At 44.1% G+C, this 12,769-nt stretch overlaps 1 protein-coding gene across 1 annotated transcript in view; it reads right to left on the minus strand.

The window, feature by feature from the left end:
• The window catches only part of MDH1 (malate dehydrogenase 1), a 237,330-nt gene that overhangs the window by 76,638 nt on the left and 147,923 nt on the right, over nt 1–12,769 (minus strand). Inside the window, exon 6 of the mRNA XM_069608193.1 lies at nt 3,754–3,930. Within this exon, the coding sequence (XP_069464294.1) occupies nt 3,754–3,930 (177 nt within the window). The remainder of the gene's footprint in view (nt 1–3,753; nt 3,931–12,769) is intronic.

Raw genomic sequence — 12,769 nt, forward strand, 5'->3', positions numbered from 1 at the left:
GTCCTCAAAAAACCACAGTTGCGGAGGGCGCTACCGAAGAGGCGTAGGTTTAATGGGCGCAAGTTAATTTACCGTTAGCAACAGGGTATTACATAAATATCAAAATCCATAAGTTGATTAGGCAAGGACTTAGATTTGATCATAGCTGTCCTGTCTGTTAAACTCACAGATCGCCAGTTCCTTTTAAGCGCTAACAGGGGCTGTCAGGATGTGGCAATCAGTGCATCAGTTAAGTGGAACGAAACTAAAAAGTGATCATACCACAACACTCTGCTGATACCAGAAAGCATAAGCCCAGGCGTAGAGAAGAATACCAGATCCAGAATCCCAAGAATTATTAGAACTGTACAGCCGGGCAGCATAGAGAATAAGGTCAGTAAAGATTTGATTAGAACAGCCATTTATTTTTGTATTATTTATTTTATGGTTTAAAGTGCAGACTTAACTTGTGCGGGTAGCCAGCAGGTGGGCTGGCATCTTTTAACAGTACTGCAGTACTGAGAGTTGCAGACTGTGCGTCCAATGGGATTACTTCTTGGTTAGATGGTGAAAAATCAAATTTTGAAAGATTTGCGAAATTGGAAAATTGTGGGTGTCTTCTGAGCCGATACCAGGAGAGAGTTCCAAAGCGTGGTGCATGACAAGAGAAGGGTTGTTTGTGGGTCCTCTTTGTGGGTAAGTTGGGATTCGAGCCACTTGGTTGATATGCGGCACGAGGATCCTGTGCCAACAGGTATGTGGAGCTGAACCGCCAGATACAATGGTGTACTGCTGAAGACTTTGAAAATGATGCATGCAGTCGTGAAGAGTATCCCGGCAAGACGGGAAGTCAATGTAGTTAGCGTAGGAGGGGGTGGTCATATTTTAGTGAACCCATAATAAGAAATGCTGCTGCATGGAGCACTGCTTTTAGGGGAGCCAAAATAACCACAGAAGAGAGCCCAGGAGGGCATTTCCCCATCAATGTATGAGACGTAAAGGGCATGTACAATGGCCCGGAAGTATGAAAGGTGGAGATTTGGTGCGAGGCTGTTTGGGCCTTGCTGGCTGTTTCTGAAACGACAGGCTGCTGTGAAGCAGAAGGATTCTGATAAAATCAGAGTTGTGGGACTAATTATTTTCGGCGCATACTATTGAGCCAATGGTGGGCAAGTGGTTGTTTAGCAGGTTGGAAGGGGCGAGAGGGGAAGAGAAGGAAATACAAAACATGCAAAAGAAGATGGACACAGTCAGTCTTGAATGGCTTAAATTTCAGGTAGCTAGTCAACATCCAGGACTGGATGATGGCTAAGTACTCCCGGAAACTATCCATGTCCTGTGGGTATCGTCCGCGTATTGGTGGAATGCTAAATAGGGATCTTTGAGGATTGTGCACAGAGGCCCTATGTAAAGGTTAAAAAGGATCAGTGAGGGTGGACTCGCAGAAGACTGGGAGTTGTTAAGAATGCGATTTGTTCATCTGGACAGCCTGTTGTCTGTCCGAGAGGTAGAAGGTAAACCAATTTAGGACAGTGCCAGAGAATCCAATCCGGTCAGCGAGGAGGATGCAGTGGTTGACAATGTTAAATGCAATCAAGAAGTCAAGGATGATGATTTGCAGGGCCTTAACCAGAATTTGGATGGGGATTGTCACAATGCTACACTTGGGGCGGAACCTTGATTGATGGTCATTAAGGAGGTGTCATTTGATTCTGTAGCTTTGTAGCCACAATCTTTGAAAACGATTTTGCCACTCAACGGAGGTATGCAATGGGGCGGTAGTTGGCCAGGTCGTATGGTCTGGAGCCTTTTTTTCAAAAGAGATTACACAAGACCAGTCTTGAGAGTGTCCGGGAATTAACATTCTGTAAGGGAGGCATTAATGATGCCCAGTCGTGCATTGCGTGCTGAGCCTATAACTTGTGTAATGCTGAAGAATAGAATAATGATAGAGAAGAAAGTAGGTTTGAGATGGGAATTGTTTTTAGGTCTGGGGGAGAGAGCAGAGCAGAGCATTTGGTCCAGAGTGCGTCCAGGAGTGAAGAGGGGGCTAATGCTGTGGGAGCTGCATTCGACTTGTCTGATATTATCTATTTTTTCAATAAAAAAAGTTTATACCTTAGCATTTTGTTTTCTCCAGAACCTCTGCCACCTCAGGGGTCGGGTACAATGCTTTACTACTTAAAAGAGGGTTTTGCTCACGTTTGAGGCTGCCCACTGCCACGACAGTGGTGAAGTAGTAATTAGAAAGCTACAGTTGGAGCAGAGAGCGTTGAGGCTGCGGAGGCTGCCGAGGCTGTTACAAGGGGGTTGTCCTACCCTCTGTGAATCTAAGGGGTGTACAAAGGAAATTAGATGTACACTGATTTGTGTTGACCCTAATGGGAGCACGTCATTCTGGGCAACCATTAAACACAACATACTTGCTGATGCTAAACACATAACTCAAACAGTACATAAAACAAATTTTTAATTTTTCATTTGACTTTGTATTGTAAGCTTTTTACTTTTTTGTGCAATAGTTCAAGGGTTACTTTACATAACAATCCATGATGTCATGAAATCACATACATAGTTGAAAATTCGCTGAAGAATAATATTTGTGAATGACCTGGGATGTGGATTAGTAATTTGTGCATGCGACCAACATCTTGAAAATACAGTGTCCCATGTCATTGGACGGGAAGAGCACACTATGGAAGTGTGAATGAAGGAGACGGTAAGTCTTGGTCTCTTTTGCCCGGCTGAAGTCTGACCTTATATTCGGTTGAGGGTGCGGAGATCACCAGGATCAAGATGTTTGCGTTACTGTTTCTCTAGTCAGTGTTTGTTGGCAGCGAGCTCAGCAGTGTAGAGGGGTGTGAGGGGGGCGTGGACGGGTTATTTGGTCTTAGCATGGGCAGTTTATACGGGAGCATGTGCGTCTAAATGTTTTTGCGGATTTGAATAATTCTAGAACAGAGACATTCCCTGTGGCGTAGGATGGTGGGGCATGAATATAGTCTGAAGATTGCTTCCAGTTCATTGACCAGAAAGGTTTGGAATGTGCAGTGCTGATTGAGGGGGCGTTTAGCCAGACCTTTGTGGGCTGTGGTTGAGTGGGTGGTCGACAATGGGATGGCGGCATGGTCAGACCAGTTGAGTAAGATAGTGTGTGCAGGTGATTGGAGCCAGGATGGTGTAAAGACTAAGTGTTGGGTGTTCCCTTTGTTGTGGGGGGAGCAAAATTTGCTTCAGGTGCATGGATCCAGTCAGAGCGAAAAGCATGCTACGAGTGTGGTTGTTGGTGTGTGACTCTGCAATGTTAAAATCTAAGACAGTGTGTGCTAATTTGGTAGAGGAGAGTATGTTGAAGAGGTCAACAATGAAAGCGTAACTTCTGTGAGTTGGTCTGTTGAACGGGGCTGGCCCCTAGACCTACCCGGCACAAACTGGTGAGGTCCTGGTCTAAATAAGTCCTTTGCCGAGGACACGAGCAATGAGAATGCCTAAGGAGGACTGGTTAAATAGATAGTGGGTGGAGAAATTGAGGGGCAGGGCCTGGTCAAGTGACCAACATTCCTTAAGTAGTTCCCTGGAAGACATGAAACCTAGTAGTGGGCCAGAGCAACTGAGTGGCAAGGCCCGGTCACAAGCTTTGGAAGATCGCATCTTACAGCTGACGAATTGCAGAAATGGGTCCCAGGTCTAATCATTTTCCAGAACGAGTACTCAATAGGAGAACATTTCAGCCATTAAGCATTGTTGGCCTACACAGGTCAATTGTATTCTCACCGTGATGAATTCACCCTTGAGATAGCAATCATCCTTAATGGCTTCATAGACTCCCAGTTCCTTTCCATGCACCTTCACCTTTGCATGGGTGACGTCTGGATACTGTGTGGAGGAGTGATTGCCCCAGATGATTACATTCTTCACATCATTACATCCCAACTTGAGCTTCTGTGCAATCTGGTAGGAAACAAAATGGCACCAGATCCTTAAAACCTCCACATTTGTACTACATACAAATTGAAGCAAATGCTGAGATCAAGCAAAGAAACATGCATCTATTTAAAGTGCTGCAGTCTTGATTGTTCTTAATGCAAAAGGATGTTTAGCAATAGCAGCCTACAATTTAAAAAGTAACAGAAAAATAAATGCTGAAAAAGGAAAGCCTCAATGATGTTGTGCACATATTGCTTAAAGTCACCATTTATTGATTTACACAGAGCAAATCTAGCTATCAACTAAGCACTGAACAGAAGAGGGGGAATAAAGCAGACACCTGCAAGAGATGTGGGAAGGAGGTGCAGGCTAGAGGTTACCAGGGGAAACCAGAAACTAGGTTTCTCGCGCCTTGAAACACTTGTGTATAGGCGCGTTATAAATGCCATATCATAGGTTATTGCGGTGGGGGGTTTATAAAAGTCACTGTCTGGGACAGAACTTCGGAAAGCCCACCTTGGGTGCACAGGCTTACACCTCTTAGGATCAGCCTGAGCTACCCAAGGTATGGTAGAGTGGTGAGCAGGCAGGCTTTCTCTAATGAGGGCAGCAGTTCGGTACACAGACCTCAGTGCAGACCTTGGTTCAAGAAAACACCTACAAGTTATATAAAAATAGACAGACTCCAAAGCAATCTATTACAGTTCTATGTTCAAATAAGTACTATTAATCAAACCTATACAGTACAAGAGGACTTGTATTACTGTCAACGGTAAGCCACAGATAATCACTTTAGAGTAGCTTTTAAAGTAACAAAATCCCATAGTAGTAAACCAATCCGAAACATATATGCAAACTTTCCAAGCTTCTAATAACATTTTATAACTTCAACCCAATCATGTCTTAATAGACAAACACTATATAGTGTGAATCTCACAAAGTTGTAATGGACCACTGGGCCACCAGTGGCGGGCGGTGTGGGGTGTTAGGGGTTGGCCAAGAAAAGGCAGGTAAGTACATCTGGTGGTTGCAAGTAGACTCAGGGAGATTAGGATGACCCCCCCCTAAACAGATGGCCCAATGACCAGTGTCCAAGGGCAGGTGGTTTTACTGCTAAGAGTACAACGGGTTGTCACCCCCAATGTTGCTATATGGAGACCTGAGACTATCTGCAGCCCCCCCCAGTCACAGGATCACACAAGCATGCTAAATTGGGTAAACCAGGGGTGAACAGTACCTTTGAATGAAGGTATTACTGCAGGAAGGTTCCAGCGGTGAGGCAACAGCAGACAGTCTCCTGTTCTTCGGCCCTGGTTGGTGGATCTTGCGACATTACTCGTACAGAGTAACACCCAGCAACAAATTTTCAGGGTGATGGCTTGTTGGCATCTTCTGCAGGCTTAGTGGACAGACTGTTGTTGCAGCGGTCCACTCTACTTAGTTTCTCGGTGCTCGCCTCTGGGGAGAACACTCAATAGAGCCAATTCAGGTTGTTGCAGACTTGGAAGGATGACTTCGAAGTTTCAGGTGAAACCGTGCGTCTGGAGACAATGCACAGGTTGTAACTCTTCAGGAGATTTAGCAAATTGCAGCAGGTGCGATTAGGCCCACCAGTCTATGGGAGGAAGCCCCCTTATTCAGGTCTTCCCCGTCACTTGGAGTGAGGAAGTCTGGACAGCAGCTGGGACTCAGACTCTGGCGGTCATTGGAAGTGATGATGATGACCGTCTCAATCAGACTTTTCTTGTTCCAGCCGTAGACACGCCGTTTCTGCTCCAGGACCTCAGAATGTATTCAGGTGAGATGCAGGAATACTGGCTGAGTCCAGAATTCATGCCCCATGCACCATTCAAAGTTTGGGCTAGCTGTCCAATGGGGATAGCCAGTCTCCTAGTCTGAACTGGTTTCAGCCAGGCACACTGCAGGGTGAGAAGTAGGGATGTTTCGGTTGACCTTCCCCCAATTCCTGTCCTGACAGGCACTCAGGGAACCATTACAAGCATTCTATGAGAAGCCCAGTGAAGACAAAGGAACCTCCCCCCACCCGTACCCAGAACCATAGAAGAAAAGATCAGAAAGGACAAGCCATCTTGTTCAGGGCTTAAGAAACAAGGCCTCCATTTTTAGGTATGGCGTGCCGTCTTATGTACCTTTATCGCAGCTGTGAAGACAGCCTGCAATGGAAAGTACAGAAAAAAGTTGAGTAAAAAAGGTGCACCGCCACCAGCCTGAAATGATGGGCTTGTCACAATAACAAAGTGTTACTGGAGAGGCGAGAAAAGGGATAAACTGTAATCCCCTCGGCACTCCACATAAGGTGGTGTGGGCTGACTTGCACAATAAAACACAGGTAGGATAAAAAATAAAATAAAGTATCCCCCCCCTACCCAGGTAACTGCAAGAGGTAGTCGGGGAAAGAAAAAACCCGAGGGAGAAGCTTTAGGAGCTTCTGACAACATTGCACAGAGGCTAGCATGTGTTTCACAAAAAGGTACATACCTAAAATAAAATATCAGATGAAAGCATAACTCCAAAAAAGAAATCCCAAAAGGGGGCCAAAAAGGTTCCGTACAGAGTAAAAGAAGGGGAGAGTGTCGAAAAACGTTTCCACTCAGGAGAATTTATCAAAAATCCAGGTGTCCCAAAAAAGTGCTGGGTACTTGATGGAGTGGAGATTTCACCAAGAAGAGAAATCTACCCCAACATACGTGTTGCTTGAAGAGCTGAGTTTTTGGCCAATTGCTGAACCACAGGGACTTTGGGTCAGTTTAATTTGCGTCAGTATCTTATTCTCGAGGTTGATGCAGGAGAGGGCCGGTTTTCCATTTCTTTCCATCTTGCATCTCCTACAAATTGTAGAGCAGTTGTAAATTTGTGCTACAGAGTCTCCAAATCATCCAGGTAGGATGTAATATTAACCAGCAGTTTCCTGGGGTGGTTGCTGTGTGTGTTGTACAAGGACTAAAGGATCCAGCAAAGATACTGTTGCAGGAGGACCTGCAAGACACTTGGGAAGAGCAACTATTCTGGGTACTGTTATTCCCAGGCCAGGGGCTGATTGCACAGAAGCAGAAAGCATGCAGAATTCCCACATTATCCTCAGATGTAGGATTCTGCATTAAAGGCTGGGTTGGGCTCAGAGACCCAAGGGAAAAGAAAGAACAAAGAAATGTTGAAAAACTAAAACCCGAGAAGAGACGGTCACAAAGGGGAACTAGGAAGGAGAGTTTGTTTGTGCAGATGCAGGAACAGAGGCAGCATAGGCCTCTGGAGCTTCCCAGGGGAGAGATAATGGTCTAGGATGCCTGCCTGATGTGCTGGGTTGAGAATTCAGTGGCCAGTTCAGTCGGAGTCCTGGCAGCAAAGAGGCACTCACTAATGGGTCCGGCACAGCCAAGCAGGCACAGTCAGGAGCTACAGGGAGATGAGGCAGTGAAGCAAGAGCAGTTGTCCCCACTGGATGAGAAAGGAATGCTGTTGTGGGTTTCTTCTGGTCATCCTAAAGGGGCACAGCTTTGCGATTAGATTCCTAAGAATTTCAAAAGGATGCTAGCACAAAGATTCACTCTGCCCTTTATCAAAAAGGCCTTCTATAGGGCAGATTCAGAGTTCCCGTTGTTCACAAGGTAAGAGGGTATGTTCTTAATATCCCTTGGGAGGCAGCAAGTCAAAGCACCCAATAACACCAAGCATCATTGAAATAGAGGGTTTGTTAGCCAATGGCCAACCATCCCTCCAAGCACCCCCATACACATAGGAAGGGCTCTTAAACAAAAGGAGTGAATCTACACTATCCCAGACTAGCATTGGCATAGGTCAGTCAGAATTGGTTTCAGGTTGGCTAAAAGCCCCAGTCGTGGGACACATACACTGGCCAAAGACAGCCACCTCCTCTTAAACAAATCAAGGGAAAAGGGCTAGTCATGTGACCCTTTAGGGTTTCCAGGAAAACAGAAAACCTCCAATTCCATTAATGGAAGCAACGGAACCATATTAACAACCAAAAAAGCCCCCACAAGCCCAGCCCCATGACTAAGAATACACTCTCTGGAAGAGTAAGGGATACTCCTATCTTATGAGTCATAAGAACACAAGTAGAGCACAAAAATGCTACTGCATCGCCATGCACATAAAATCAAATCAGGCGGCGAGTCGGAAGTGGTCCAGCACAAACGCACATGTGCAGGAAGCACGCTTTGCTGCCTGCTCATGTGGCAGCCAGAGGGCTTTCGTGGAGATGCTGCAGCAGAGCAGGGTCCCGACAGTGACGGCATGCAGGTACTTTTCTTTTTTTTTTAAAGAAAAGAAAAAAAAAAGACTTGGAATTAGGTCATGTGCGTGCATGAGTGCGCGCATGATGTGTGGGTGCACGTGTGACCAAGTGAATGAGCCAGTGAATGTTGTGGGAATTAATGGGTTTGTGCTGGTCTGGGGAGCAGATTTTGGTGGGCCAGCTGGAGGGGTTAAATGGCAAGGCAATAGTGGCACTTTTACTGGGCATCATAGATGGCCAGTAAATAAACCCTGTTGAATTGAAAAAAGATAGGTTTCATTAGAAGGCTAGAGGCAGCCAGTCAAGTAATTTCCTACTGGGCATGGCATTTTTGTTTACTGGGCATAAATGGTGTCCCAGGAGAGCCTGGCTGCCTTGATGCAAACTGCCACCAGGAGCCACTTGCTTCACAGACCAACTGGGGCCATAGAAATCATACACAAGTCCAGATGTATGTTTGTCTGATGCAGTCATGCACAGTACGCACTGCCTGCTTCGCCTGTTGTCACTGCTAGAGGGAGCGGTTGCCTTAGGAAATAAGGTGTTGCCTTAGGAAATACATAAGGCAATGATGTAGATTTGTCTGATGCAGTTCCCCCCACACACACGTTTTCACACTAGTATATCCATACAACATTAACCCTGTGTCCCAATGAATGTGTATAAACGAGTATTAGGACACATCCAGAAGACAATTAAAGCACAATGGGTCATATAATTGACAAACTATAGTTTGCGTCTCATGTGTGAGTTAAATGTGCAGCACGCTTTAGAATAGCTCCTGCCTACTGGGTAATGCCAGATACTAAGGAGCTGCTTTTAGCTCCTGCTAATCAAATTGTTATTTTGCTTACAGGAAACGTACCCTTAACTCCCATGCACTCCCTTAAATCCCACACACTTCAAACTATACAATATTTCCATAAAACAACAATCACACAAAAACAACTGTACAAAATAATATTTTACTTAAAATAAAAATATACGCATGCATAAAGCCTCCCAAAACTAGCAATTAAAAAACAGATTTTACAAAAATAAATCTACAACAAAATATACATAGCATTCAAGTGTCATACTTTACATATAAGCATTATCAAAAGGTACATTCAATTGTAAATACATAAAATGTACTGAACAATAATCATTAGACAAAAAAAAACACACTGATGACAGTTTTTCTAAAGTCCAACTAAGGGCTTCATAAAACCATACAACTTAGGCAACACAGCATCTCCAACTCTTAGTAGAAGTCAGTGCCACCCGAGTTGGGGACAGAGCAGCCATGCTCATTTTAGGAGGGAAAGAACTGTAGGTCAGTACCAGGAAATTGTAGCATACATATTGTTCAAAGTAACACTGATACACTAAGCATTGTGAACATAATGATTTTAAATGCAGTATGACCAGATAAATCTTGGGAAAGGAAGTACTATTCACATAAGTTATTGACACACATAAAAACCAACTCAATACTTCTGTTTTACTAGCTAAAGTATCACCTTAGATTAAAAAAGCAGTCAGGGTGAGTCAAACCTATAACACAATTAGAATTAAGCTATTCCTGGGGAATAAAATCAGGTTAGATATACTTTCAGAATACACTAAGTTATTCAAGGGCAGCAGGCACTAATGGTCATAATATACAGTGGAATTCAATTATAGAAACACTTGATTAGACCAGCACTGTTACAAGGATATCTTGAAACATGGATAACTATCTACTATCAAGAATGACTACAGTTACCACACCAGTTACTTTTAAAACATAGTTCAGTGGGAGTAACTTAACTTGTATATTAGAGGCCCGAAGCTTCTCAAGGATAGGCATGGATACAGTAATCTATTTTAGAACTGCCCAGAAGCAAATCAGGAAAGCACAGCCCAACAGGTAAGTAATTTACCATGCATTCTTCTAACCACACACTGAGTGACTTCAGTCAGGCAAGTAAGTACTTATTTGAATTAACTCAGCAACCTTACAGTTTCAGAAGAGCAGCAGCTATTCAAGGTCAGTAAGTAAAATATTGTCTACAGTTCTAAGGCAAGAAGGAACCGTACGAGTATTTTAAAAGTAATCTAAAGCAGTTCAGGGAAAGCATAACCCGATGGTACACTTTAAGAAAGACACACTGTATTTCAAGGTAAGTAAGTGTTAGGCGACTTTTCCTCAAGTACCACTTGGAGGTAAGACGTTAGGGAGCTATCTCAGTGGTTGGTAGACCCCCCTACCCCTCCCAACTCTTATCAGTCTGTACTACTCCGAGACCTTGGTAGAGTGGCAGAGCAGTCAGGCTTATCTTAAGAGGAAGGTTTGAGCTGTAGGTAAGTACACTGAACCCAGTCAGTAATGCAAATCAAAGAAACACATACATAAATGTATATTAAGGAATTGCTGTTAATTACTTCGCACAATAACCTAACACACATAGGTATACTTTTTAAAACTTTCAAAGGGTCACTTCTTAGTTGGTGGTTGCTGAATGCATACAATTTTTACAGTAGTTTGTGAGTGTGCAGTATTACTGAAAGAATTGTCAAAGTAATGCACAATTGTGCAAACACAATGATTCATGAGAATGAAAACAGTTGGTTAGTCAAGTTCTAGAGGCAGTTTTGCGGCACAGCAAGTCTTTCAAAGTCCAAAACGCAATCCTAGCTAAAAGGCAATTCGTATCGGCTTAAAGTCTTGCAAAGCAGTAGAAATCAAAAGTTCCTGTGGATACTTTCTAGTCTCTAGGAAGGAAGATACAAGAAGGCCTACCCAACATTGGAGACCCTGTTAAAGGATTTGCTAAAAAGGGACACAAGCAGCGTTTGGATCGGAGGTAAGAGGGGGTTGCCCTGGACACCTCTACACGCAGTCCAATGCTCTGGAGCGACTTTGTGGATTGTGGAATCAGGTAAGCAATACCTTTTCCCCCACAGTACCTTAGGTCAGAAGAAAACATTTGTGGAGGATGCTTCGTAATGTTCCTGTGGTGCAAGCTGACAGAGCCATTAGGCGTATCTTGATGGAGTTAAATACTAGGCCGGAGTATGTTGGCTGGAGAACATTCAATTAGATTTATGGTTTGTGACCGGACCGGCATGATATCACAAACTTTTTCCATTTTTTAAAAACCGTAGCAGTGTCTGGTGTTGGGTTTCCGTGCCTCCTTTAGGATATCCATATACCATTGTGGAAGATTTAGATGACCGAACTCGGACTTCAGGAGCCAGGCTGCAAAGTTCATAGATTTGAGGACGAGGATGGAGCAATGCCCCGTTGTTTTAGCATGTTGTTAGGTCACAGGAGCTTGATAGGGTTGCACATCGTCAGTTTGAACAGATGTGGAAACCAAGGTTGTCTCGCCCATATAGGAGCAACCAGGATTAGAGTTGTTTGATCCTGGTGCATCTTGTGCACTATTCTGCTCAGGAGTGGTGTTGGTGGAAAAGTGTAAGCAAATTTCCCTGACCAGTTCATCTACAGGGCGGTCCCCTGGGACCCTAGTTGGGGAAACCTGGATGCAAAGTCTGGGCATTGGGTGTTTAGGTTTTTTTGCAAACAAATCTATAGGATTATGACCCCACAGGGAGAATATTTAATCTAATATGTCTTTGTGGATTTGCCATTCGGGTAGATGACTTCTGCTCAGGATATCTGCTAGAGCACTGAGTTCCCCTGGAACGTACTGAGAGACTAAAAACATCTTCCGCTCGAGTGCCCACTTCCAAATTGTTGGGGATATCCTGGACAGACTTGGTGTGTTCGCACCACTGCATTGTTTTACATAAACAAGCAGGGAGGGTCTTTGAGAACTTGCACTTTTTGACCTACTAAAGCTTGCCCTGCCTTGAGAACTGCTAGAGGTTCTAGAATGTTTATGTGGTTTTGGGCTGTAGTCTCCGTCCACTGGCCGAGAGATGAAGGTAATGTGCTCCCCATCCAGAGAGTGTGGGGTCTGTAGTTCATATCGCTTGAACTGGTGGATTGCAAAAGGGTTTTCCTTTTAGCAGGTTGTCCCTTGGACCACCAGCAAAGCGCTTATACTAGGGTTAGCGAAACAACCACTAAATTGTCCCACTTACCACTTGCCTGAGACCATTGTTTTGCTAACCACTCTTGCATTGGGCATAGACATGAGTGTCAAAACTAGGTAAATGCATAAGGCCATCATCCCAAGCAGGGCATTGCCTCGTGTACAGTTTCTGGCGACCGGCTAGATAGTGAGGTACTTGCAAAAGTATGTTTTGTACTCTCTCGTTTGAGGGGGAAGAATAACTCATCTTGTGTCCTTGTGATTGCTGCCGGAATTGTTTTACTTGACTGGGTACAAGACTATCTTTGCTCACAGAAAGAAAATCCCAATTGAAATAGTAGGTTAAAAGTTCTTTGGGTGTTGTATGTACATATTTGAGGAGTCTCTCCGGTTATTGTCTATATATGTAACTGTATAACGGTATACTGTTAAAGATACCGTGAACAGCTTAATTAAACAATGATAACCGTCAAATTGTTTATACCGGTATACCGTTAAGTGTACTTTTCAATCTGATTTGGAAAGGCTGCAGTAAGCAAGTGCTGCGCAGTCTTGGTCTTGCACT

This window comes from Ambystoma mexicanum, chromosome 4q, assembly GCF_040938575.1.
Source record: "Ambystoma mexicanum isolate Mex_15411 chromosome 4q, UKY_AmexF1_1, whole genome shotgun sequence".
Taxonomy (NCBI): domain Eukaryota; kingdom Metazoa; phylum Chordata; class Amphibia; order Caudata; family Ambystomatidae; genus Ambystoma; species Ambystoma mexicanum.